Genomic DNA, 22,563 nt, shown 5'->3' with positions numbered 1-22,563 from the left:
TAATATACATACACACGCGCACACGCGCGCGCTCACAGGCACCGGCTGTCACAGACGCTGTCAGTTCATCGACTTTGTTTATCCACTCCGAGAGCGCCAGGCGTTTGTGGTGAACGCGGCACGATAACGAAGGGTTCTGTGCGAGCACGTTTGCGATGGGATGTAGAGGCCATTGTTCCTTCATTAAGTTTCCAATGAGGATGTCAGCCGACGAGCGTTTTTGCCTGGCAGGATGTCTCCACCTGGTCGTTCGTAGACAGTGGAACTTGGGTCTCGTTAATTCTTGAACGCGCAGTGACAGTTGGATTCGCGGTGGTGCTCGCCCGTGGAGTTGGCCGCCGTTAACCTTTTCAAAGTTTGGCCTTGCTCATGCCGTCGGTCGGCTGACCTTTTCCGTGACGGTGTAGATTTTGCCTCCGCTGCTGGCTGGGTCAGGCTGCTCTGCACGATCGGTACGAATGATGCCGTGCAAGCGGACGATGCGGCGTGAACGATCGGGGGCCCGTGCCGACACTGCACGCGTGTTTCCCCCTCCGTTAACGGTGGTGCCGAGGAGAAACTAAATTGCCATCGTCGGATCGGAAGGAAGCCTCTCTGACCTGCCCAATAGGCCTGGACGAAGGTGGTGGGAAGGGGAATTGTGCCCACTGGCTATAAAATCGAAGGGTGCATTTAACGGGAATGCAACCGAAGCGCGCACCTTCCCGACGCCCCCCCTGGACGCAAAAGTCGGTAGCGTTGCGACCGCGGTCGTTTTTGTGTCCGTCGCCGAGAATTGTGGGTGAATCGACGGGGACGTGCCAAATGTTAATTGTTGCTCATTAGGCTGCGCTCGTAGATCCAGGGATTTCACGGTCTCACAACGGGACCCTAATTGTCTGGGCTGCCTCCTGCCACTGTGCGTACATCCCTCGATTGTGAATCCGTTTGTTTGTGTTAGTCGTGTTGATTTGGTGCAACGCGTTTCGCGGAAGGCTGGGCTCGCAAGGGCGATCTGTGCGCACAAGGCACCACCGACAACGCTTTATTAGCAGTAGCTTAATTGTTCCAAACAATATTTGCAATGTTTAATTTTAACGCAGAGCAGGAAAAAAGTACATCTGAAAGCGTGGACGGATGTTAATGAAACGCTCGCACTTGGTCGACGCCGAGATGGGAGAGCGAGCCCGCCCTCCCCAAGGTGAATAGTGCCGAAAGTGCCATCAATTCGGTGTCCGTACTGAGTGGCGACGATGTCAAAGAAAATCGAGATCGCTCAAATACCCAGAACATTCTGTAAACGTTCCTGTTTTTTTTAAAAAAAAACAACGCAAGTTGGGGAATTGGGCTGTGGCTCCGTTGCACGAGCCGGCATCGGAGACTTGGACGAGCTCGAGACATCATTCGCTTTGCGTTAGGAGACCGTCAGGGCAGACAGCCTCGCTAGCGGTGAGGTGCGGCAGCAGCATCGGTGGCTTGGGCGATGATGGCGTTGAAGCGCTGTCCAATTTTTTTTCTTGTTCACCGCCTTCTACGAATGTGTGCCAACGCGGCCCACTGCCCATCGCCGCTGCTTTGCCAGCTGCGCTGCCCTCGGGTTCGACGCTGCCGCCGAAGCATCGAGGGTCTGCCTGCTCGAGCGGAGGTCGGTTCCTCCCCGTGAACGCAACGCGCGTGGGGCGCCCGAGTGCTGCCGAGCGAGGCCGCTGACCGCCACGGTTGATCCTCGGGCAGAAGCGGGGGAATGAGTGGCAGGGGGGGATAGTGAAGCACAGCACCGGGGAGGCAGAGGCGGGGGGGGTGCGGTGACGTTGATGCGACGCCGCCGAGGTGCCAACGTCGATGACCGTTGTTACTGCGCACCGTCCGCGTGACTCTGGCTGGACGTGAGCGCACGCGACGCGACGCATGGAGGCTCTCGGACCGCGAGCGTTTCTGGGTGGCTGGGCGGATGGGGGGTCAGGGCGCTGAGATTCAAGAAACGCTGCCCCGTTGTTTCAAAAGTGCGGTAACGGGCAGCGTCGTGTGTTTTAAATTGGCGCGGGAATCTCGCTCGACCGCCGTGTGGACGGCGTGGCGACGATGGCCCCTGGTGTCTGACCGCAGGCGTGCTTGTGTCCTTCCGTCAGGCTCGGCGGCGCCGGGATTCACCGCACTGCGCTTCGTCACGGAGCCCTCGGACACGGTGGCGGTGCGCGCCTCTTCGGCTCGGCTCAACTGCTCGGCGCGGCCGGAGCGAGCGGGTGCCGAGGCGGCGCCGGGTGCCGAGGCGGCGCCGGGCGCCGCCGGTGAGGATGACGTGGGGCCCGCCGTGCGCGTGGAGTGGAAGCGCGACGGGGTCTTCCTGGCGCTGCCGCTGCAGGCCGAGGGTGAGCAGCAGCAGCAGCAGCAGCAGGAGGAGCGCAGGGTGGTGCTGGCGAGCGGCGCACTGCTGCTGCGCTCTGTGCAGCACGGGAGGGGCAGCCGCTCGGACGAAGGCCGCTACGAGTGCGTTGCCACGGCCCCTGGCATCGGCACCATCGTGAGCCGCGCTGCTCGGCTCTCCATCGCCGGTACGGGCACGCACGGGCACATGGGCACGCACAGGCACGCACGGGCACGCACAGGCACATGTGCACGCACAGGCACATGTGCACGCACAGGCACGTACGGACACGCACAGGCACATGGGCACGCACGGGCACGCATGGGCACACAGGGTCACGTACGAGCATGCACTATCCACACGTGTGTGTCATTGCGTTGGGTGTGCGGTACCGTATGAGGGTCATTTTGGTTGTAATTGTGCGTGTGTGAAATTTAATGGGCAATAGTTATTTTCGTAGAATGTTGATTAAGAATGTTGAGCCACATTAGTCACAACGTCACGATGTGTTGCTGAACGGACGACATGGTTATCTCGTCACGGCAACTTGAGCAGCCACCGAGAACGCGGGGGAAGGGACGATGGGCGAGAGAACACGAGCGCAGTCGTTCCCCATGCGTGCGGATGCCCTTTCGTGAAGCCTCGAGCACTTGCGCGCAGGTAATTGCTCTCTCGGTAAACATTGCGGGGGGGGGGGCGGGGGTGCGGAATTGTGATTGCATTGGCTCACACCTCGAGACTGTGGAGAGCGGTTCAACTCTGCGGGAGCGTGGGCCGAGCGATCGTTCCTTCACGCGCGCGTTTCCTATGCCGCTCTTTCCCTCGCCCATTGTTGCATTGCACGGCCACGGTCGGGCGACGCAATGCAGCGCGGCCGGACTCGTCGCCCGTAATGAACGCCGACGGCACAAACATCCGGCCGCTCGCATTTTGGCAATGATGGACAAACACAAGAGGTCTTTCTCCTTTTGCTTTTTGGTTTGTTTGACGAGAGCCCGGCACAAAGCAACGAAGCTTCAACGAAAATTGCGCGGACCGAAGCCCAAACTCGCTGCTGCTGGGGTTTTTAGAGAAGGGGGTGGGGGAGAGACATTTGGGCTCGCCCATCGGCCTCGGCTCGGTGTCAAAGCCAGGCGCCGCGTTCGGACACGGTGCCGGCCGCCGGCAACGCGTCGCCGGATCCGTGTAAACAGAATCGATGAGTTCATTTCCTCGCGCTTTACAGCGTGTGTCGGTGCCACCCGCGCCCGTCTGCCGAGCTGCGGTAATGACGTCTCATTGTATTGGCGGATAATTAATCTTATTCTGCAGACGAGGGAGGGGGCGCGAGCGGTCGATAGCGCCCGCGGGCTCCCACCGCGCGCGCGTGCGCTGCCGTTGGTTAGCGGAACGTTCGGATTCACCACCGCCCTCGCCCGGCCAGCCCCGTCACCCCCGGCCTTCTTTAGAATTACAAATTCATCATCATCAGCCATGATCAACCTCCCCCGTCCCACCCCTCCAATCCGTCATCATCTCTCACACTCCTGCGATGTGACAATGTGCATTGCACACCTGCACAACGCCAATTCCATCGCTCCATCTCCGTGGTGGACGTACTCTTGGCCCGGCACTCCCCACCCCTCCCCCTCTCGGCTACCGCTCCTTCAAGACTCTCGCACACCGGCCACCATTATCTCTTCTAGCCACGTGGCTTGCTGCCCTCGAACTTGTTTGTTGGAGGGCGGCATTCGTCGACAAAACCGGGATGTGACTCCTCGCGGCGCCGCGTAAACACAGCGCAAAATATCGCTCAAGAGCTCCAACCTGACACGAAGACAAAGACCCGCCGTGGAGCCTACACACGCTGTTGGGGCAAGTGCTGTTAGCAAGCAGCAGCTGTGAAGGCCGGCAGTGGTGCATATAAGACACGGTGTGACCAGGACCACACCCGGCCGCCTCTGCCTCCCACCAATGTACGTATGTTGAACTTCTTTTGCACCGCACGCAGCTAACCGTGCTAACCGGAGGTGCGGGGTAGACAAGAAATTGAACCCACAAAAAAGCAAAGGTTGATCGACGGACGCCCCAGCCGGGGCGGTCAAAGGGGAATCGCAGGGTGCAGCGGAGCGTCGCGTTAGCGCTTGACAGAGCCGCGATTGGTCTGCGCGTGCCAAACAGAACGGGGAGCGCACGCTCGAGAGAATCTCCCCCGCCGGCCCCGATGTGGCGGCGGAGTGACGGGCGGCGGTGGCGACGTCGGAGGGGGATGGGCCGGGCGGCTCGAGGGGCGGCATCGCGGCGCTACGAGCGAAGCTGCGGCCGTGACGATCGGCACGGGGCGCCGGCTCGCGAGGCGCCTCGTGTTCCCCCCATCGGGGCGTTCAAACCGCCCAGTCAAGGGCGGCCACCGCTGGCTGCGCTGTCAACCGAGGGAGTTTTAAGTCGAGCTTCCTCGTGAAAGCTACGCCAGTTGTCGCTTCTTAAATCTCGAGCAGAGGTCACGACGTTTAATGAACCGCAAGGGGAGGGGGGGTCGTGGGGGGGGGGGCGTGTTCAGGACTCGGAGAAGCAGCAACAGCGGAGAAGGTGCGACCTCTCCTCGTGCAGAGGCTCATGGGAGGATGGGAGACCAGAGCGAGCGGGAGGAGGGAGCGCGGGGAGCAATAATCGGGCAAAGCCGTCGGGCACGAGACGACATCAGCGCGGGATGTTTGGAGACGGCCAGGGAGGTCGTGGAGCGGATGCGCAGAGGCCAGCGAAGGCACCCAGAGAACCAGTGGGGTCCTCTCCGCTGCTAGCAGTCAGGCGGCCCAGCAGGAGCTTTCCACGCCACGCTTACTCGTGGAGAAGGGGTGTCGGGTTTGCGGCGAGGAGAGGGAGAGCGGACTGGCCGCTGCCGAGGGCTGCGTTTGTCAGCGCAGAGGAGCCGCTCCGCTCTGCAGCTCTGGGGGAGGGGTGGGGGGCACAGCGTGGGGATCGTAAAATAATAATCGGGGGCACAGCCGAGGGAGGGTGCAGCAGAAACACGTGGGCCCTGGAAGGAGCAGTAAAGGCAGCTTGCAGAATCATTGCAGGGAAAGTTGAAAAAAAAACCGTTGCCGATAGAGCTTATGGGGGTCTGTGAGGGCGGCAGGTGAAAGGTCACGTCCTGCAGTTGGCGGTGTGGTGCGGTGCCGTGCCGGCTTGACTGGCGCTTTCTGCTTGCCGTGGAGGATTCTCCGACGCGCGGTAGCGCAGAGGGCAGCTTCCATTTCGGCGAGTGAGCAAATAGGCGAGCGCGGCGGCGTTTACGTCTCACTTCCAGGAAACACGCAGTCGGTCGCGTGGCTAAATTGTGGCGGGATTTGCACGGGGTGCACAATTTGAACACGCGAGTCGTGCGAGACCTCTATTGTAAATCATCAAACCTCGGCACGGAGGTAGTTATCCTCAATGATGACAATGGGGAGGAGGAGGAAGTGGTGGGTGCAGGGCAGGTGCAGTGCAACTCAAACAAACAAACAACAAACATAGATGGACTCGTCCCTCTGAACAAACTGTCAAATATCTCTCCGTGGTGCTAACGTTATAAATAACCGCCACTTTTTTCAAATTTTCTTGTTGTGGTTTTCACACCTGATGATGATTGCTTGTGTTGCAGTCGAAACGTCGTGAGAATTTTATTGTTTTATATTTTTATTATTTTATTGTTTCCCTTCTACGTGACTTTACCGACAGAACCAAGAATATGAATCCCTGCAATCACGGAAGCTTTAAATCAAAATTTAAACTACAAACTGCAAATATACAATCGTCAGGGTCAGGATTGAACCCACGACCTCCTGTATCCCAGGCGAGGTAGTTAACATCTCGCCACGTGACTTTGTGAGACGCTCGGTTTCTGACAAACTCCCACCCTGTGCGCATGAACACTCAAAAGGCGACGTTAGCAGTTAGTAATTTAATTATTATGTGGGGGTGATGCTTCTCCCCCCACCGTCTGGCGCTGGTGGAGCTGGCACGCTCCCACGGTGGAGCTGGCACGGCGCTTCCTTTGGGCCCAGGCCGCCATCGCAAGGCCCCGCCGAGTAACCATGGCGACGACGATGAGGACGATGAGGACGACGTTGCGAGGCAGCGTCCCGGAGGGGCGTCTCCCTCGCGAGCGTCCCGCTCGTCAATATCTACCCCACCCCCCCACCTTGTTAAAGAGTCGGGGGTGGTTGTCCCACACGTTGGGATGTCCACCGTCTTCGGCGTGACCGTCGCCGAAAGATGAGCGCCGAGGCGCTGGGACGCCGCGTGGCAGCAAACTGGTCAGGCGGCCCACAACGCCGACTTGGCGAGAGCGACCGCTCGTCCCGAGAGCGTTGCCGCGCGGTGCCGAAGGCGCGGCGCGCCGGCCGAGGTATCCCGCGGTGTTCGTGACTTTTCGAACGGGGGCCGATCTGTGCAGATTGCAATCGGCAAGCTATATACAGTCGAGCAAAATGTAACGTTGAAACGGGTGTTTTTGTTGGGTTCCCCAGAGTTGCATAGCAGCGACATGCAATACCCCGGTAACTCGAGTCCCGGGCTGCAATAACACCGCGCTGCACCAACCCTCGCGCTCCTCCGTTCCAAAGCTGTTGCAGGAGCCCGACCTTTTTTATTGTTTTTTTTAAGTGGCGGAGAAGATGAATGCGCCCCGCGTGCTAGAGTTACATTAGGCGGGCAGGAATTTTCTGAGCAACGGAATCTCACTCAACTGAGCAAACACAACCTTTTGCCGTGAAAACTCCCATCCCCTCTTCTCCCCTTCGAGCCACCGTGGCGTCGCCACCCCCCCCCCGCCCGCCCGCTCCCCTCCCCCCCACCGCTCCCCACCGCAGCCGCCTCAGCGCCCGCCTCCCATCAACCGCCATCCTCCCGTGTTCCGCCCGCCCGTCCGCTCTCTCGCTCTCAAGAATGCCACAGAGACCGGCGTGATGGATGAGCAGCGCCCGCCTTGCCCGCCCGCCTGTCCTCCTTTCCGCTCCCCGCCCCCCCGCCTGCCTGCCTGCCATGTGAATGCGCCCGCGTTTTCCCGAGGCCCGATTTCGAGCGCTCGCCTTCCACTGCCCCCTCCGCCCCCCCCCCCCCTCGCAATCTCCTTTTTTGACCTTGGACGTATTTTGCAAATTAACGAAGGCGATTTGAACCGCCGACTACTGTGAGACAATTTGCGAGCGTGTCGCCCCGTGCCGCCGCCGGCGACGGAGATCAAGAGGGGGGGGGGGAGGGGGCTGGCAGAAGCGTCGCTCTCCCTCGATGGTTGAATGTCTCCCGATATGTCGATGATTGCCGGAGCGTTGAAGTCGCGCGCCATGAGAATGAGCGCCGCCGTGCGTCTTCGAGGTTCCGCCGGTGTGCACGCGGCTGCACCGTGTAGCGAGCAGCCCTCGGGAATTATTTTCGGTGCCGGGATAAACGGAGGCTTTCCGTGGCAGAGGGGACGACGCTCGTGCGCGGGGACTTTTAAAAACGCAGAGTCGACCGCAACTCCCCCAGACGACTTTGCGTGGACGCTGGGCTCTTCCCCCGCGCCAGGGCCCTCTATCGATGAGACGCAAGCACACACGCACCATTGCCTTGCTCTGCCTCGGGGTGACTGTTGGTGTTGGCCCAATGCATGCTCATCCACCTTTGTTTTGTGACGCTGAGTGACGTGAGTGGTACTGAGTGATGCTGAGTGACGCTGAGTGACGTGAGTGACGCTGAGTGACGTTGAGTGACGCTGAGTGACGCTGAGTGACGTGAGTGACGCTGAGTGACGCTGAGTGACGCTGAGTGCCGTGAGTGACGCTGAGTGAAGTGGGTGACGCTGAGTGACGCTGAGTGACGCTGAGTGTCGTGAGTGACGCTGAGTGACGCTGAGTGACGCTGAGTGACGCTGAGTGACGCTGAGTGATGCTGAGTGACGCTGAGTGACGTGAGTGATGCTGAGTGACGTGAGTGATGCTGAGTGACGTGAGTGACGCTGAGTGACGCTGAGTGACGTGAGTGACGCTGAGTGTCGTGAGTGACGCTCAGTGTCGTGAGTGACGCTGAGTGACGTTGAGTGACGTGAGTGACGTGAGTGACGCTGAGTGACGCTGAGTGACGCTGAGTGACGTGAGTGACGCTGAGTGACGTTGAGTGACGTGAGTGACGTGAGTGACGTGAGTGACGCTGAGTGACGTGAGTGACGCTGAGTGACGCTGAGTGACGCTGAGTGACGTGAGTGACGTGAGTGACGTGAGTGACGCTGAGTGACGCTGAGTGACGGTGAGTGACGCTGAGTGACGCTGAGTGACGTGAGTGATGCTGAGTGACGTGAGTGACGCTGAGTGACGTGAGTGATGCTGAGTGACGTGAGTGACGCTGAGTGACGCTGAGTGATGCTGAGTGACGCTGAGTGTCGCTGAGTGATGCTGAGTGACGCTGAGTGTCGTGAGTGATGCTGAGTGACGCTGAGTGACGTGAGTGATGCTGAGTGACGCTGAGTGCCGTGAGTGGTACTGAGTGACGCTGAGTGACGCTGAGTGACGTGAGTGACGCTGAGTGACGCTGAGTGACGCTGAGTGATGCTGAGTGACGCTGAGTGACGTGAGTGATGCTGAGTGACGTGAGTGACGCTGAGTGACGCTGAGTGGCGTGAGTGACGCTGAGTGACGTTGAGTGACGTGAGTGACGTGAGTGGTACTGAGTGATGCTGAGTGACGCTGAGTGACGCTGAGTGACGCTGAGTGACGTGAGTGACGCTGAGTGACGTTGAGTGACGTGAGTGGTACTGAGTGATGCTGAGTGACGCTGAGTGACGCTGAGTGACGGTGAGTGACGCTGAGTGACGCTGAGTGACGTGAGTGATTATGAGTGACGTGAGTGACGCTGAGTGACGCTGAGTGATGCTGAGTGACGCTGAGTGTCGCTGAGTGATGCTGAGTGACGCTGAGTGTCGTGAGTGACGCTGAGTGACGCCGTGAGTGCCGTGAGTGGTACTGAGTGACGCCGTGAGTGCCGTGCGTGAGTGTCGTGCTGAGCTCGAGCGTCCTTGCCGTACAGGAGCGGTGCGCGTGGCGGCCGGCCCGGGCCACGTGTCGGTGCACGCCGGCGACGGCGCGGTGCTGCCGTGCGAGGTGAGCGGGGAGCCACGGCCGTCGGTGCGGTGGCTCAAGGACGTCGGGGAGCCGGGCGCGGCGCTCCGAGTTGTACCGCTGCCAGATGGGGCCCTGCAGATCTCCCGCGCCGAGCCCACCGACGCCGGCACCTACCGATGCGTGGCGGAAAACGCGGCGTTCTCCCGGACGGGCGACGACATCCGACTCACGGTGGTGCCTGGTACGACGCGGGGGGACGTGGTGTTTGAGGTCGCCGTCAGCATCGTCGTCATCATCGTGGTCGTCGTCATAATCGTCGCGGTCGTTAATCACAACCAGCAGCAGCAGTAGCAGCAGCGTCAGCAATAGCGGTTGCATTCGCAACAGCTTCTCAAGCTGATGAAGTTGTCTGAAACTTTGCAGTAAATCCCACCATGTACGTTTTGTGCGCGTGTTTATTTGCGCGTGCGCGCGCAGAGCCGGGCGTCGCTCGGCGGGCCGCCTTCCTGCGCGTGCCCAAGGACGTGGAGGCGCTGCTGGGCCAGGCCGCCATGCTGGAGTGCTCGGCCAGTGGGTTTCCCCGGCCCACTGTCCGGTGGGAGAAGGGAGGCAAGGCCGTGCACGAGAGGTGGGACGCCCAGCCCTGGCGGGGGGCCACACTCAGCGCTCGTAGGGCCCCGCTGCCTTTGGGCGCTGTGAGGCCACGGGCACGCGACGCCCGGTCCACGTGACGCGCCCGCCCGTTATTCGGTGCCGCGGTGGCGAGATGTTGACTACCTCGCCCGGTGCGCAGGAGGTCGTGGGTTCGATCCCGGCTCCGACGCTTGTATGTTTTCACCGTGGTTGCGTGGATTTTTCTCCAGGTTCTCCACATTTAGAATCAACGTGCGTTGTAGAGTATTTGGCTGCTATACATTTGCACATGATAAGCCATTTTATTGGGCTATATAGCTCAGTAAGCCTTACCTGGTAAAATAAAAACAACTTTTAGTTTTATTCACAGTGACTCCGAGAATGACCCTCCCCTTGACCTGATAGTCCAGCATAAATCCTGGGGTCACTTGAACGTTTTTTTTCAACCCAAATATGTTGAAAGCGTTATCTTGTACACCTTCTAAGGAACACCCACGGTATGCTGAATGCTTAATGGCATAACCGCTCGGCGGAAAGTCGACAGCTGCTGTCGTATGGATAGACGCGGCCCCGACATAGCAATGTGGAACCCTCATCAGATGGTCTCTTTAGCCGGCGGCCGAGATGGCACCACAGCTCATGAGACGCTGACTGGCGACGGTGGAGCGGCTGGCACGGCGGTGGCGGCGGTGACGGCACCCACTGATGCCAAGCGCTCAACGCACCCCCCCCACCCCACACCCCCCACCCCCCCCACCCCACCCCCCCACCCCCCACCCCACCCCTCACCCCACCCCCCGCAGCGAGCGCGTGAAGGTGGCGGGCGGGGGCCACCTGCTTGTGGAGGTTGTGACCCCGGGGGACGCGGGACTCTACTCCTGCACCGTCGGGGAGGGCGCCGACACCATGCAGGCCAGCGCCGTGCTCACCGTACACGGTGAGCCTCCACCTCCTCCTCTTCACCCAGCCTCCTCCTCACCCAGCCTCCTCCTCCTCCTCACCCAGCCTCCTCCTCCTCACCCAGCCTCCTCCTCCTCACCCAGACTCCACCTCCACCTCTTCACCCAGCCTCCTCTTCACCCAGCCTCCTCCTCCTCCTCACCCAGCCTCCTCCTCACCCAGCCTCCTCCTCCTCCTCCTCACCCAGCCTCCTCTTCCTCACCCAGCCTCCTCCTCACCCAGACTCCACCTCCACCTCTTCACCCAGCCTCCTCCTCCTCCTTACCGAGCCACCTCTTCTCTCACACCCTCACTGCCCAATCCTCCCTCGCATTCACACAGCCGCCTCCTGACACAGACAAAGACGGAGATTCCCCATGTATCCTGAACAGGCTGGTGGGACTTGTGCTGTTAGTGAGCACCTATGAAGGCCGGCAAAGCAACACGAGGGGGTTGGTGGCCAGCACTATGCCCGCCCGCCTTTGTCTCCATGATGGCGATGAGTCGACCTTATTAGAGGCTAGGGGGAGGCCCTGGTCCGGTTTAGATAATTGTCTGCACATGTGTACACGTACGCACATGCACACACGTCACCGCGGCTACCGGGTCTAGCAGAGGGAAGGAAGCGATGGCGCGGTGTGATGGCGTCAGCGGTGGGGAACGTTGTCCTGTGGTTGAAAACAGGATTTTCAAATATCCTTAGCGGTCAGCCACACACACACCAAGGTCACTTCTGTGGCCGCATGAGGTCCGCGCGGTGAAGGAAGTGACTGTGGGTTGTTTCCAACAACCGTAGGTTTCCCCCGCCCCTGATCTGTAACCTCACACGCCCCCTCCCCCCCCCCATTTGTGTTGTGCCGCTTCGTGTGACGCGGTCAGCCGATTCAAACGTCGCCAATTTCCCATTTTAGCCTCTTCGTCATCGAAAAAGACAGAAAGTCGTGGAATCGTGACTACCTTCTGTTTGTTTGTCAGCACGCCGGCTGCTATCATTTTGAACCGATTCTTGGACAGGAACCTGTAGGGAACCGTTTTGTCAGGCAACGCGCGGTCATGGCTGGGTTTGGCGCACCGAGGCACATTAATCGTCCGTCGCGGCAATCGATGTCCTGATCGGCTGCGTCATTGTACACGCGGGGTGTGGGGGGGTGTTGATCGCAACAAACGCGGGCGTGTGTGAAGAACACGAGGGGTCCTTGGATTTGAGGCTGACACAGTCTAGGGTCGTGGTAAAGCATGCAAATAAGCATGCTCTGATTAATATACGCATTAAAGGAAGGCTGTCTCTGGTATAGGCCAATCACTTTCAAAGACAGTGCATATATTATATGAGCATGCTTGTTTGCATTGTTTTGCCACAAATATGAGTGGTTAATGCAGACTTGATGCCTTGCAAAAGGGTATCTAGTTAGTGTTTGAACATCATTAACTTACTCCTGTTTTATTTCCAGAATGGGTAAAAACCTATCCTTGCTTTTTTTTCTTCTCATCATTTTGATACTGGCAAAAACGGTCCCGTAGATAATGGGTATTTAGGAAAAATTGTATTCAATAGTCTTCGAAGAGCTCAATCCAAGTGGACAAAGCCCTGAGTGGGTTGGCGACCTCGCCCCCGGCATGTCACTTGGCTATCTCCACCGCCGTTTCAGTTGAATGTCATCACGCAAATTGAATCCCTCGCGAGCAATTTGGCGCGCGATTGTTCACCAATATTACAGCGCGTTACGTCGGTTCGTTAGCAGCTTTTATCTATATAAACGCAATTATTGGGTATAAGTTGCCGCTCAATGTTGCCGAATTTAATCGTGTGAATGAAATTGTTGCGCGCACGTCTGGCTTCCCGCTGTCGGGGTTCCCGCCCCCCCCCCCCCCGTCGAAGACGATGTTTTGAGAGAAACATTTTAAAATACCGCACTCTCGTGGCAACCCAAGTTTCAGTTCCGTTCGTGGTCTGTCATTCACGATGGTGTTCCACGCGCGCCGGCTCATTCGCCGATCGCGACAGCAGTGGCAGCCCGGGGTTCGGTCGACACCGGTGACCGCGGTGGCCCCATTCCCGTGAGCGGTGCGGTGTCAGAATTCTCCGCTGGGTGCTCAAAGTTGGCCGGCAAGCGAGAGAGCCTTTAGCGATCTCGTACGTTATAGGAATTGACGAGGTGGAATTGATTACGGGGATAATTGTGACTGATGGTAATTGTGATTAGCACAACGATGAATAATAGTTTGAAGGTTTGATGATGATGATGATGATGGCGATTAAGGTAACTGTGATGATGGTAATAAGGAGAGTCATGGTGAGGACAAAGATACGGATATTGGTGAGTTTGCTTTTGGTGATGAAGGTGATGAATGATTCTGGGTCTCAGAGTCCCAAGGAGAGACTGCCCGTGAGTCATGAGAGCCCATTAGTAGCTCGTTCTCCCATTAGAATTCTCGCAGCTTAAAAACAGGGTGCTTCAAAATGTTTTGAATACTTCAGAGAATTTGCAACAACACTGCAAGAAATGTGCTGCTGCCTCCGGGCTCTGGAGACCACCTGGAGAAGGTTCCAGGCACGCGTTGTTGACAATGATGGCGAACAAGTGGGAGACTTTTTGAAGATATTAACATTACATTCGTCATCACGTTACAGTGCATCATCCACTCTTTTTCCATTAAAAACGATAGTCCCATATAAGTGTTAACATTTTTTGAAGCTCCCTGTTTTCCCCGTCCCACCGCACGTTTCCATCTCAAGGGCAACTCTCCGAGGCCTGCCTAGGAAGGCCCACAACAAACAAACAAAAATGTCCGCGCGGCCCGAGCGATCGCTTTTCATTTCTGTTACCGACCCCGCTGCACCGTCGTTGTCTTGGCCGGTGCCGGCCTCCCAGGGTCCCTGCCTCCATCAATTATTTACTCCTCGCGAGTTCATTGGGGACGCCCGCTCAGGCCGCTCCCTCCGCGGCCCCCCCCCCCCGCGCTCGGTCCGGAGGAAACCAGCTGAGCACTTTGCGAGCGGTGCGTGCGCTTTTGCGAGACGCTGTGTTTTTTTTAAACAAAATAAAAATCAATAAATTAAATTCCACAGCTGGCAATCGCGTTGTGCGGCACCACCACCACCACCACCCCCACGCACCGCCCCCGAATCTACAGGATGCCTGAAAGCCGCTGCTACCGCTACTGCCGCTTAAGTAAAGGTCATTAATTAGGTCGCACAGCATGAGCCCTGGAGCCAAAAGGTTCCTGAATTAAAGATGTGACGCGGTCGAGTGTTTTTGTTAGCGCTGCTGGTGATGGTGGAGCTCACTCGCAAATCTTAGAGGCGGAAGAAAAATGAGCGGTGTCGCGAGTGAGGCTACGGAGGGGGAGATGGACGTTTATTGATTCTCCTGTCCAGTATTCCTTCGGGGTTAATGAGAAGATTAGAGAACGTTAATGCGGGGTGGAGGGGATGGTGCTTGTGCTGCTCGTGGGGCCTCCAGGACAAAGAGGAATTTTGTTGTTCCCTTAACCCAGGAGATGAAATAGAAACATTGGGATGCTTGAAACAACAAATGTACATGTATGTGTACATGTACATGTATGTACATGTGGACATACATGTATGTCCATGCTCCTCCGCGGGCAAATCTCCGCAGGTTGGCAACCGTTCAGGAGTGGCTGGCGCTGCTCGTACGCACGGGGCACAGGCTCCATGGCTCCAGTGTATCTGGGCAGCCCTGGCATCTTGCCTCGTGCCAGCCACAGCCACATGGGCATTTGAAATCAACTCTGTCGATGCGCCCATTTACGATCGCAACTCTCCTGGCTTCGTGCGTGCGCTAATGAGCAGCAGTCGCCTGAAGATCTTTCACTATGTCGCTGAATTATAAACAACCGCTGGCGTGGTGAGCGGGTAGTCTTACGACGAGCAGCCTTCTTGATGTGAATGACTGCATTGAGACAGGCCTTGCATTGCTGTGCTCGTCAGCTGCTCTGTGCGTGGATCCCGCCACGCACCGCTTAACTAGCTAAGAGCAGGAGCATCACGGTAAGTAAATGTCCTTATGTCTATAACTGTTTCACAAGAACGCTATTATTCAGCGTGGATAATGTGACATTTTCACGACGCGATTAGCTCAATGCAAAGCATTGAATGAGAATGTTTTGCATGATGGTCTCGCTCACAGGCCGACATCAAGTGCAGACTCTGATAACACGGTAGACGGCGTGGGTCTGAATGGTCGCGCGTGGCGTGCCGGTGAATGATGCGAACGCCGCTGTCCCACAGCTCCCCCGCGGTTCTCCTTCCCCCCGCGGGACGCGCTGGCGCACGAGGGGGCGGACGTGGAGCTGCCGTGCGGCGTGGAGGGGAACCCCGCGCCCTCCATAAAGTGGCTTAAAAACGGCGACACCGTCATTCCCGGCGACTACTTCCACATCGCGGTGAGAACCGCGGCCCGTGGCCTTCACGCCCCCCCCCCCCCCCCCCGTCAATCCGCGGACGGACGAACGCCTCCCCACGACGTGTCGGTCGGAGGGCTCGATTGACCATCACGCTGGTCACCTTGCTGGTCATTGCGGGTTGGTGAAGGGGGCGGGGGGGGAGCCCCGGAACCGGATTCGATGTTGCTCGCAAGGGAGCAAATTCGGGGTGCCGGGTGCATCGCGTCATGTGTGCCAACCGTACCGCCACCACTCCACTGCGATCAATATTAATTGCCCTCAATCCAGGAGAGTCTGACTCATTGTGCAGACTCTAATTGGGCTGCTGGGCCAATTCGTTGTCGGTGTTAACGACCTGCTCCCTTCCGATGCTGCAACGCGCTCCTGACGCAGCGGGCGGTCTCATGTCGTGGAGACCTTTGCGACCCCGATTTTGACCACTTACACTTGCATCTGTTTGACGATTGTTATGTAATAATTATATCAATAATAATAATATAACCATAATAATGAGTGTAACTACACCGTGAAAATATCACGTAAATAATTCAACTAATAATAGTTAAGATAACAGCAGTAATTATAATCATCGTAATATATGATATTAACACACATGGGACAGGCAGGGGCAGAATTCCCTCGCCACCCATCGTCCGCGCAGAGCCCTTGGCGACGGAGCAAGCAGGTTAGCGAGCCCCTCGCCCGCTCGGCACCGATATGTTCGCGGCCGTGCCCGCGACTCGAGCGGAACGTGCGAGGGAGAGACGCGGGCCTCGTTCGTTGACGGTTTCCGCCGCCGCCCCGGTCTAGGAGGAGCACACGCTCAAGATCCTCGGCGTCGTCAAGTCGGACGAAGGGATGTACCAGTGCATCGCGGAGAACGAGCACGGGAACATACAGGCGGGCGCGCGGCTCTTCGTCGCGGACAGAGGTGAGTGAGTCGCGGCCGTGGCACCTGGGACTGTCGGGTCGCAGTACGGAGGGGGGGAGGGGGGAGAGGCGGCGGAGGTTAAGAAGGGATGAGTCTAGCCGCGACCCTTCGTGCCGCGGGACGGAGATTCATCTGGACGCGACGCCGCATTTATCCGACTCTCAAATAGCCTGCTCGACGATGAGGCCTGCACCGCTTCTGCTGCTACAAAAAGAAAAATGCGGCAACAAATGGCGGCTTAATGGCGTGTAATTGTGCCTCCCGGAAAGTCAAATTGCGAGTGCTTAATAGCTTTTAAGAAATGGCCATTTCAAATTCTTCGTTACAGAGTGGCTCGCGCAAAAAAAAAAGGGGGGGGGGGGGGGGAGGAGTTGAAACAACATCGCAATAAAGGACACGTGACCCGTCGTCGCTCGCCACATTTGCGGCTACCGCGGGGGTGTGTGCGGCACGAACGCAAACAACAGCGCCTCTTCACGGCGGTTGCACTCAAGTCGTGGGTCCCCTCCCCCACCACCACCACCACCACCCCCATGAGCCGGCCTGGCGAAGGCGTTTAGAATTCTTTAGCTTCGGAGGAAACGGCCAAGACCGATAACTTGGAGAGCAAATTAAGGAAGTCTATCGGCAGCAATCAGGGTTATGGGAGGAGCACTGGGAGCCAGACTGCACAGCTGCTTTGCTCTACATGCAACAATGAAAGTGCGATCTACAGCTGCGGCCATCCCACCAGTCCTTGCAGGCATCCCTCTCTCTCGCGCGGGCTCGCCGATGATCGCATTTACCCGTGAATCCGGTGATGGCGTTCAACGCGTAATCACGTTCAGCACGCGATCGCTCGACGTTAAATTGCCCCGTCCGTGGGAATGGTGTGAGAGCCGACTGGGCGCGGAGAAATACCAATCCATCGCGGCGCTTAACACCAGCGCCCAAAGAGAAACCCGACTCCGTGTCCCTCTGCCGTTGGTGCCCCCTGCTTTTGCCTTCGATGTCACGGTTTGGGTTCGTGTCTTGGGATGGCCGTGCGGGATCTGTTTTGGTTTTTGGGATCGCGTCCGTGTCTGCGTGTGCGTGTGGGGATCGGTGTGCACATAGCCTGGCACAAGCGCCGTGGTGACGTCACCTCCACCGAGTGGCGAATGGCGGTTGTTGTTGTTGTTGTGGGGAGCGGTGGCGCAGCGGTTAGCACGCCGCGCTGCAAACCCGGCAACCCCGAGTCCGATTCCTGCTCACGTCCGACACCGGTGACGATTTTCTGAACTGGTCCTGGGTCCTCCCCTAGGTCCGTTCGCCCTCAAACGAGTAACCGGTGTGGCGCGTGGTAAACGTCGCCACTGGGGAGACAAAGGCGGCCGGGCGTGGTGCTGGCCACCCACCCCCTTGGCGCGCCGCGCCGCCCTCCGTAGGTGCTACTCGTGAGGACGGCACCTTGTCCGAACCGCCTGTTCCAGGCTACACGGTGGAGGGGGGGGGGGGGGGAGCCTTTGTCTTCTGAGCGCAGGCTCTCGCGTTGGGCTTGTTCGTGTGTTCAGTTTTAAGAAGGGGAAGGAAAAAAAACACTGCGGTGGTGGCGGCGGCGGCGAAGGAATGCGGCGGCGCTTCCTGGCCGCTGCTGCTCGCAGGGCGGCGGGCGCTGTGTGTGGGGGGGGGGGGGCGGGGGGCTTGGTGGGGGGGGGGGGTTACGCCGTGTCGCCCCCATTAGCTCCCATTACGAAGCCCTCGTCGGGACGGTTCACTCGGCCTCACTCGTCGCGAGCGCCAGTTCCCGGGGCCGTGCCAGAGAGTTGTGCGCCGCCCTGTGCGTCGAAGGGTACTGGCGGGTGTTGGGGTTGTCGAGTCGTTTTTCCAACCCAGTTAAAAAACGACGACAACAACAACGACAAAGACAATGACAACAAAAACAACGACAACAAAATCAACAACCCCACGTGTTCCTCGCGTCGTCGCTACCGCTCCTAAGGCCGCTTGGCCGCATTGATTTTCTTTTTGTTAAATGGAGTTTTGCCCAGAAGGCGGATTGTTTACAAAGAATACGAATTAAATCGAGACGCAAAAGCCGTGCTTTTTATTTCTTCACCGGTTCTTTGGTGTCAGTCTACGCGGAGCAGCGCAGCTCGATGGTGGCTTTGGTGGTAATCCGATCCGGCCCCGGCGTCTTGGCAGTTGCGAGCGGCAGTCGGGACGATGGGAGCTCGCATTCTGGTTGAGGGTTTACTCGGCGAATAACTCTTCCGGAGAATGATAAAATGAGCATCGCTTTTTGGGGGAAGTCAACAGTGGTTGTCCAGTGGAGACATTCGCTCCCGCCAAAGGAATGTGGAATTTCCGCCCGCTGCAGCGGGAGATTGCTTGGACTTTTTTTTCCGTAAACCGTACGTGTTCACAGCTACACGAGAAAACCTTCTCTCAAATCTCGTTTCGACACTCCCCAGCACCTCTGATTAGCACGGTTGGCTTCGTGCGGTGCGAAACAAGTTCCGCATAGAAATAAACACTCGACCATGTGGCCTCCCACGTGCCGCATGGCGTGGCTCCTCTGGCAGGCGGCCTCTCCCTCGGCCGCGAGAGATGCGGCCTTCCGGCTCGTTGGGCCGATCGCTCGCTCAGGCGCCGACGCCCTTGGCCCCTGGCAGGGCTCCACGCCGGCGGTGGGGAGCGGCGGTAACGGTCGGCGGCGGTGTTTTGACGCTGGGCGCGAGCACGGAGCGAAGGGGCTGAGCCTGGGGAGGTGGCTCCTGAGTCCACAGGCAAACCCCGAGTTGATGTGACGAGTCACTTCTCAGCCACCGTCTCCTGAAAGAAAAAAATACCGTGTCATAATAATAACTCACAGCCCTTTTCCAGTCCACTGCCGGATGAAGGCCTCCCCGAAACTGTGTCGGTCACGAGGGTTGCGTTGGCCGTACTTCACCACGCTGGTGAGTGCGGGTTGAAGGGTGGAGGCTCAGGACTGGTTCAGATATCACCCCGCCGCTGATCTTAGCCGCGGCCGGGAATCTAACTCGTGCTGCTCGCCCTCCTTCAACACCCGTGGCCCGCGTAGTCGAACAACTCCCCCCTCTCCCCCCTCCCCCCATGACCGACGTGGCATGGGGAGACGTTCGCCCGAGGTGTCGCACCACCCGTGGCCGAGGGCTGGGCACGTGTGCTCCCACCCCTCGCGCTCGAACCTTCACTGCGCAGATGGAACAGGGGATCTGAGAAATCGCGGCCGTGCACGTCCGAATCGATTTTTGGCGGTGGCCGCCGCCGCCGCGACAGGCTTAGCCCCGTCGTCACGTTCTTTTGAACGGTTTGGATTAAGGTTGCCGCGCCCGTGCTGGTTCTCTCGCTCGTGCATCGAGGGTTTTTACCTGTGGAATTGATAGAGTGGGGGTGGGGGGGCAGTTCCATCGGCAGGCTGAGAGAGAGACTAATATTGGCGTAGGCCTTGTAACGCGAGCCTCGCTCTGCGCCCGGAGGAGGCTTCTCAGCTGTTGGTCCCAGCATCTACTTATAAGCGAGCAAAATTCTTTATAAACGATGTTTATTTAACCAGGTGAGACCCACTGAGCTATATAATAGCCCTTTTATTTCAGAAGCGACCTGGCTATTGCAAATTATTGATGAACGAAAATGTGTCTCATCACGTGGAAATTTATAGCAGCCAAACGCCCTCTAAACGCACGATGCTTCTGAATGTGGTGGGAACAAACCGGAGGACCCGGAGAAAAATCCACGCCACCACGAGGAGAGAGAGAGAGAGAGACACGCAAACTCCAGTCGTCAGGGTCGGGACCGAACCCACAACCTCCTGTATACCAGGCGAGGTAGTTAACACCTCTTAGCCACCGAGGCGCCCCAAGCACCTCTGGGGTTGAGCAGCTGCTGCAGTCCGCTTTTGTTGACGTGGGTTCCGTCCGCCTCTCGCAATTCCCTCCTGCGGCTTTGCTCAAGATAACAAACAAGGACGTCGTTAGTTCTACGGAACAATCTCCGTTCAACGGCAACAACAACAACAGTGAAAACGATAGCGCCAACGATAGCATCAGCGATGAGGTGACAGTGGTGGATTTTATTTGAACGCGGAATTCGTATGTGCCAAACGAGCCGTGTGCACGGGGGGGGGGGGGGGGGTGGGCACTCGGCACATCTTTTCGCTGGCTGACGTGGAAATCTGGCCCTGGCCTGAAGCCCCCCGTGGAGTGGCGAGTTTGAGAGCTCCGGGCCAGAGAGCTGCCAGTTGTCCTTTTGGCACAAACATCCCCCCCACTCCCCGTTTCTCACCCCCCCCACTCCCCGTCTCTCACCCCCCCCCACTCCCCGTCTCTCACCCACACTCCACTCGCCGCCGCCCCCTCAACGCAGTGCCAAAAACCATCGCCGCACGGTAACAACTCTGCATTTACTGAGTTAGCAGCAGCAACAGTAGCACCAGTGGCCCCGATTGCTACATGGATAAACCCTCACGCGAACTCCGGTCATCCTCGCAGCAGCTTCTGGCTAACCATCGAAGTAAGACGGTCACTGCATCGCGCGCCTTCATACGCGCTTCTGCGGCCGTCTGGAACGCTCTGCCTTCCGGTATTAGGAAGCCACTGGAGCTATCCACTTTTAAATCAGCGAGATTGACAACTCATCTCTTTTAGAACTGCTTTCTGTGTTTAGTTTGTTGTCCTTCCCCTGCACCTCCGATTAGCACGTTTGGCTACGTATGGTGCGAAAGAAGTTCAACGTACTGTACATATATATGCGCAGCAGTTGCCCACAGAGGTGCTCTCAAAAATGTGCAAAAAACCCCCAGCACCTTTCAGGTTCTTAAGACTCTCCCGAGCCGGTGTCGGGTTTCTGTGATCCTCGTTGATAAGGCAGGGTCCGGTTCTCGCCCGCCCGCCCACCCGCCCGCCCGCCCGCTCGCCCGCTCCCTGGCCGTGTCGTGCCATGCCGAGCGCCGGGCTTGAGTCCTCGCTTTTAAGCACGGGCGCGCGGGGAGTTATCACCAGGGAACATCGCCGCGGCTTCCCGGGGACGCGCAGTCGTAACCCGACACACACACACACACGCGCGCGCAGGGCCCGCTCGGCGCACGCTGATGGACGCGTTCACAAAGCGACATCGCACAGAACACAAAAAGAAAAGAAGCTGAACGCTTTGTCTGTGGTGGGGGGGGTGCAGAGAGACACGCAGCGTGGACGGAGGGTTGCGCTAGCGAGCGCCGATCGCTTGACTCTTCATTTAGCGACAGGCCCTCTCTATCAACAGCAACGGTAATAAGTGCGATTCATATCCGCGCGCAGCATTCGTGCGGCGAGCTGCCAAAGGCCCAGAGGCGAATGCCGGAGATGTGCTTGAGGGCAAAAATCGATCAAAAGCGTTCTCAAGGGAATTGCCAATAACAGAAGTGACTTTTTATAACGTCGACCGCGCGGGGAAGACGTGGCACTCGCGAGGACCTACGCTGAGATTTCATTGGAGCGGGGCATTGTGGGAAGTGGAGCACGGGCGTTGACCACGAAGACTTTGGGATGGATGACATTGGAGGATGTTTAACGTTTCGAACTTACGAAGAGGTTGTTGGGAGAAAGGCAGAAAATATGGAATCTTAAGAAGAGCACGATTGTCATCCTCTGAGTCGAAGATGGAACTCGAACTGGTGAGGGTGGGGGCCTCGCTCCCCTACTGGTGATGATGCGGGCCTCGCTCCCCTATTAGTGATGGTGGGGGCTCGCTCCCCTATGTCCTGAGCGTGTACATCACCAGCGGCGCGTGTGGCATCGCCGTGGGGGTCGTAATGGGACGCCCTCGCTTGCGCGTGTGTGTGTGTGTGTGTGCGGTCGCCGCCTTTGTTGTGGGCTCACGTCTCCGCGCGTCGTTCCCATCGTGCCTTTTTTTTTTGCCTAAAGTTCGGAATGTTGTGCATTTGTAGCCGCGCGCCCGTGACCCTATTTCCACGCCCGGTCGCGCAGCCCGCGCGCCCTGCGTCCGCTCCGTGCGTTCGCGTTGAGGCCGACGGGAGGGTGTGCGGTTTTGATCCGCAACTCGTTCATCGGCGGTGTTGTCGGGGAGATCTGGCGAGGAGAAGAAGGCGAAGAAGGGGTGCTAATGGGGTGGTAGACGTGCAGTGTGGGATGCTGGGCGCGTCGGCTAAGCCCTGGAGGGGGGAATGGGAAGAATGGATTGGGGGGGGGGTGTTGGTGGGATGCCGGGTGTGAGGAGGAGGAGGAGGGGGTACCTGTGGGGGAGGGGAGATGAGGCTGTAATAGTTTGGGGGG

General features: G+C 58.2%; 1 protein-coding gene across 4 annotated transcripts in view; it reads left to right on the top strand.

The window, feature by feature from the left end:
* Positions 1-22,563, top strand: part of LOC116950763 (neogenin-like) — a 106,626-nt gene that overhangs the window by 35,405 nt on the left and 48,658 nt on the right. For all 4 annotated transcript variants that reach the window (XM_032968805.2, XM_032968806.2, XM_032968803.2 and 1 more), the window contains exons 2-7: positions 2,109-2,531; positions 9,368-9,643; positions 9,880-10,030; positions 10,839-10,972; positions 15,227-15,381; positions 16,192-16,312. In XM_032968805.2, the coding sequence (XP_032824696.2) occupies positions 2,109-2,531; positions 9,368-9,643; positions 9,880-10,030; positions 10,839-10,972; positions 15,227-15,381; positions 16,192-16,312 (1,260 nt within the window). The remainder of the gene's footprint in view (positions 1-2,108; positions 2,532-9,367; positions 9,644-9,879; positions 10,031-10,838; positions 10,973-15,226; positions 15,382-16,191; positions 16,313-22,563) is intronic.

This window comes from Petromyzon marinus, chromosome 40 (genome assembly GCF_048934315.1).
Source record: "Petromyzon marinus isolate PM22_M1 ecotype Great Lakes invasive population chromosome 40, UKy_Petmar_22M1.pri1.0, whole genome shotgun sequence".
Taxonomy (NCBI): Eukaryota; Metazoa; Chordata; class Hyperoartia; order Petromyzontiformes; family Petromyzontidae; genus Petromyzon; species Petromyzon marinus.
This window is presented reverse-complemented; position numbering and strand designations above follow the sequence as displayed.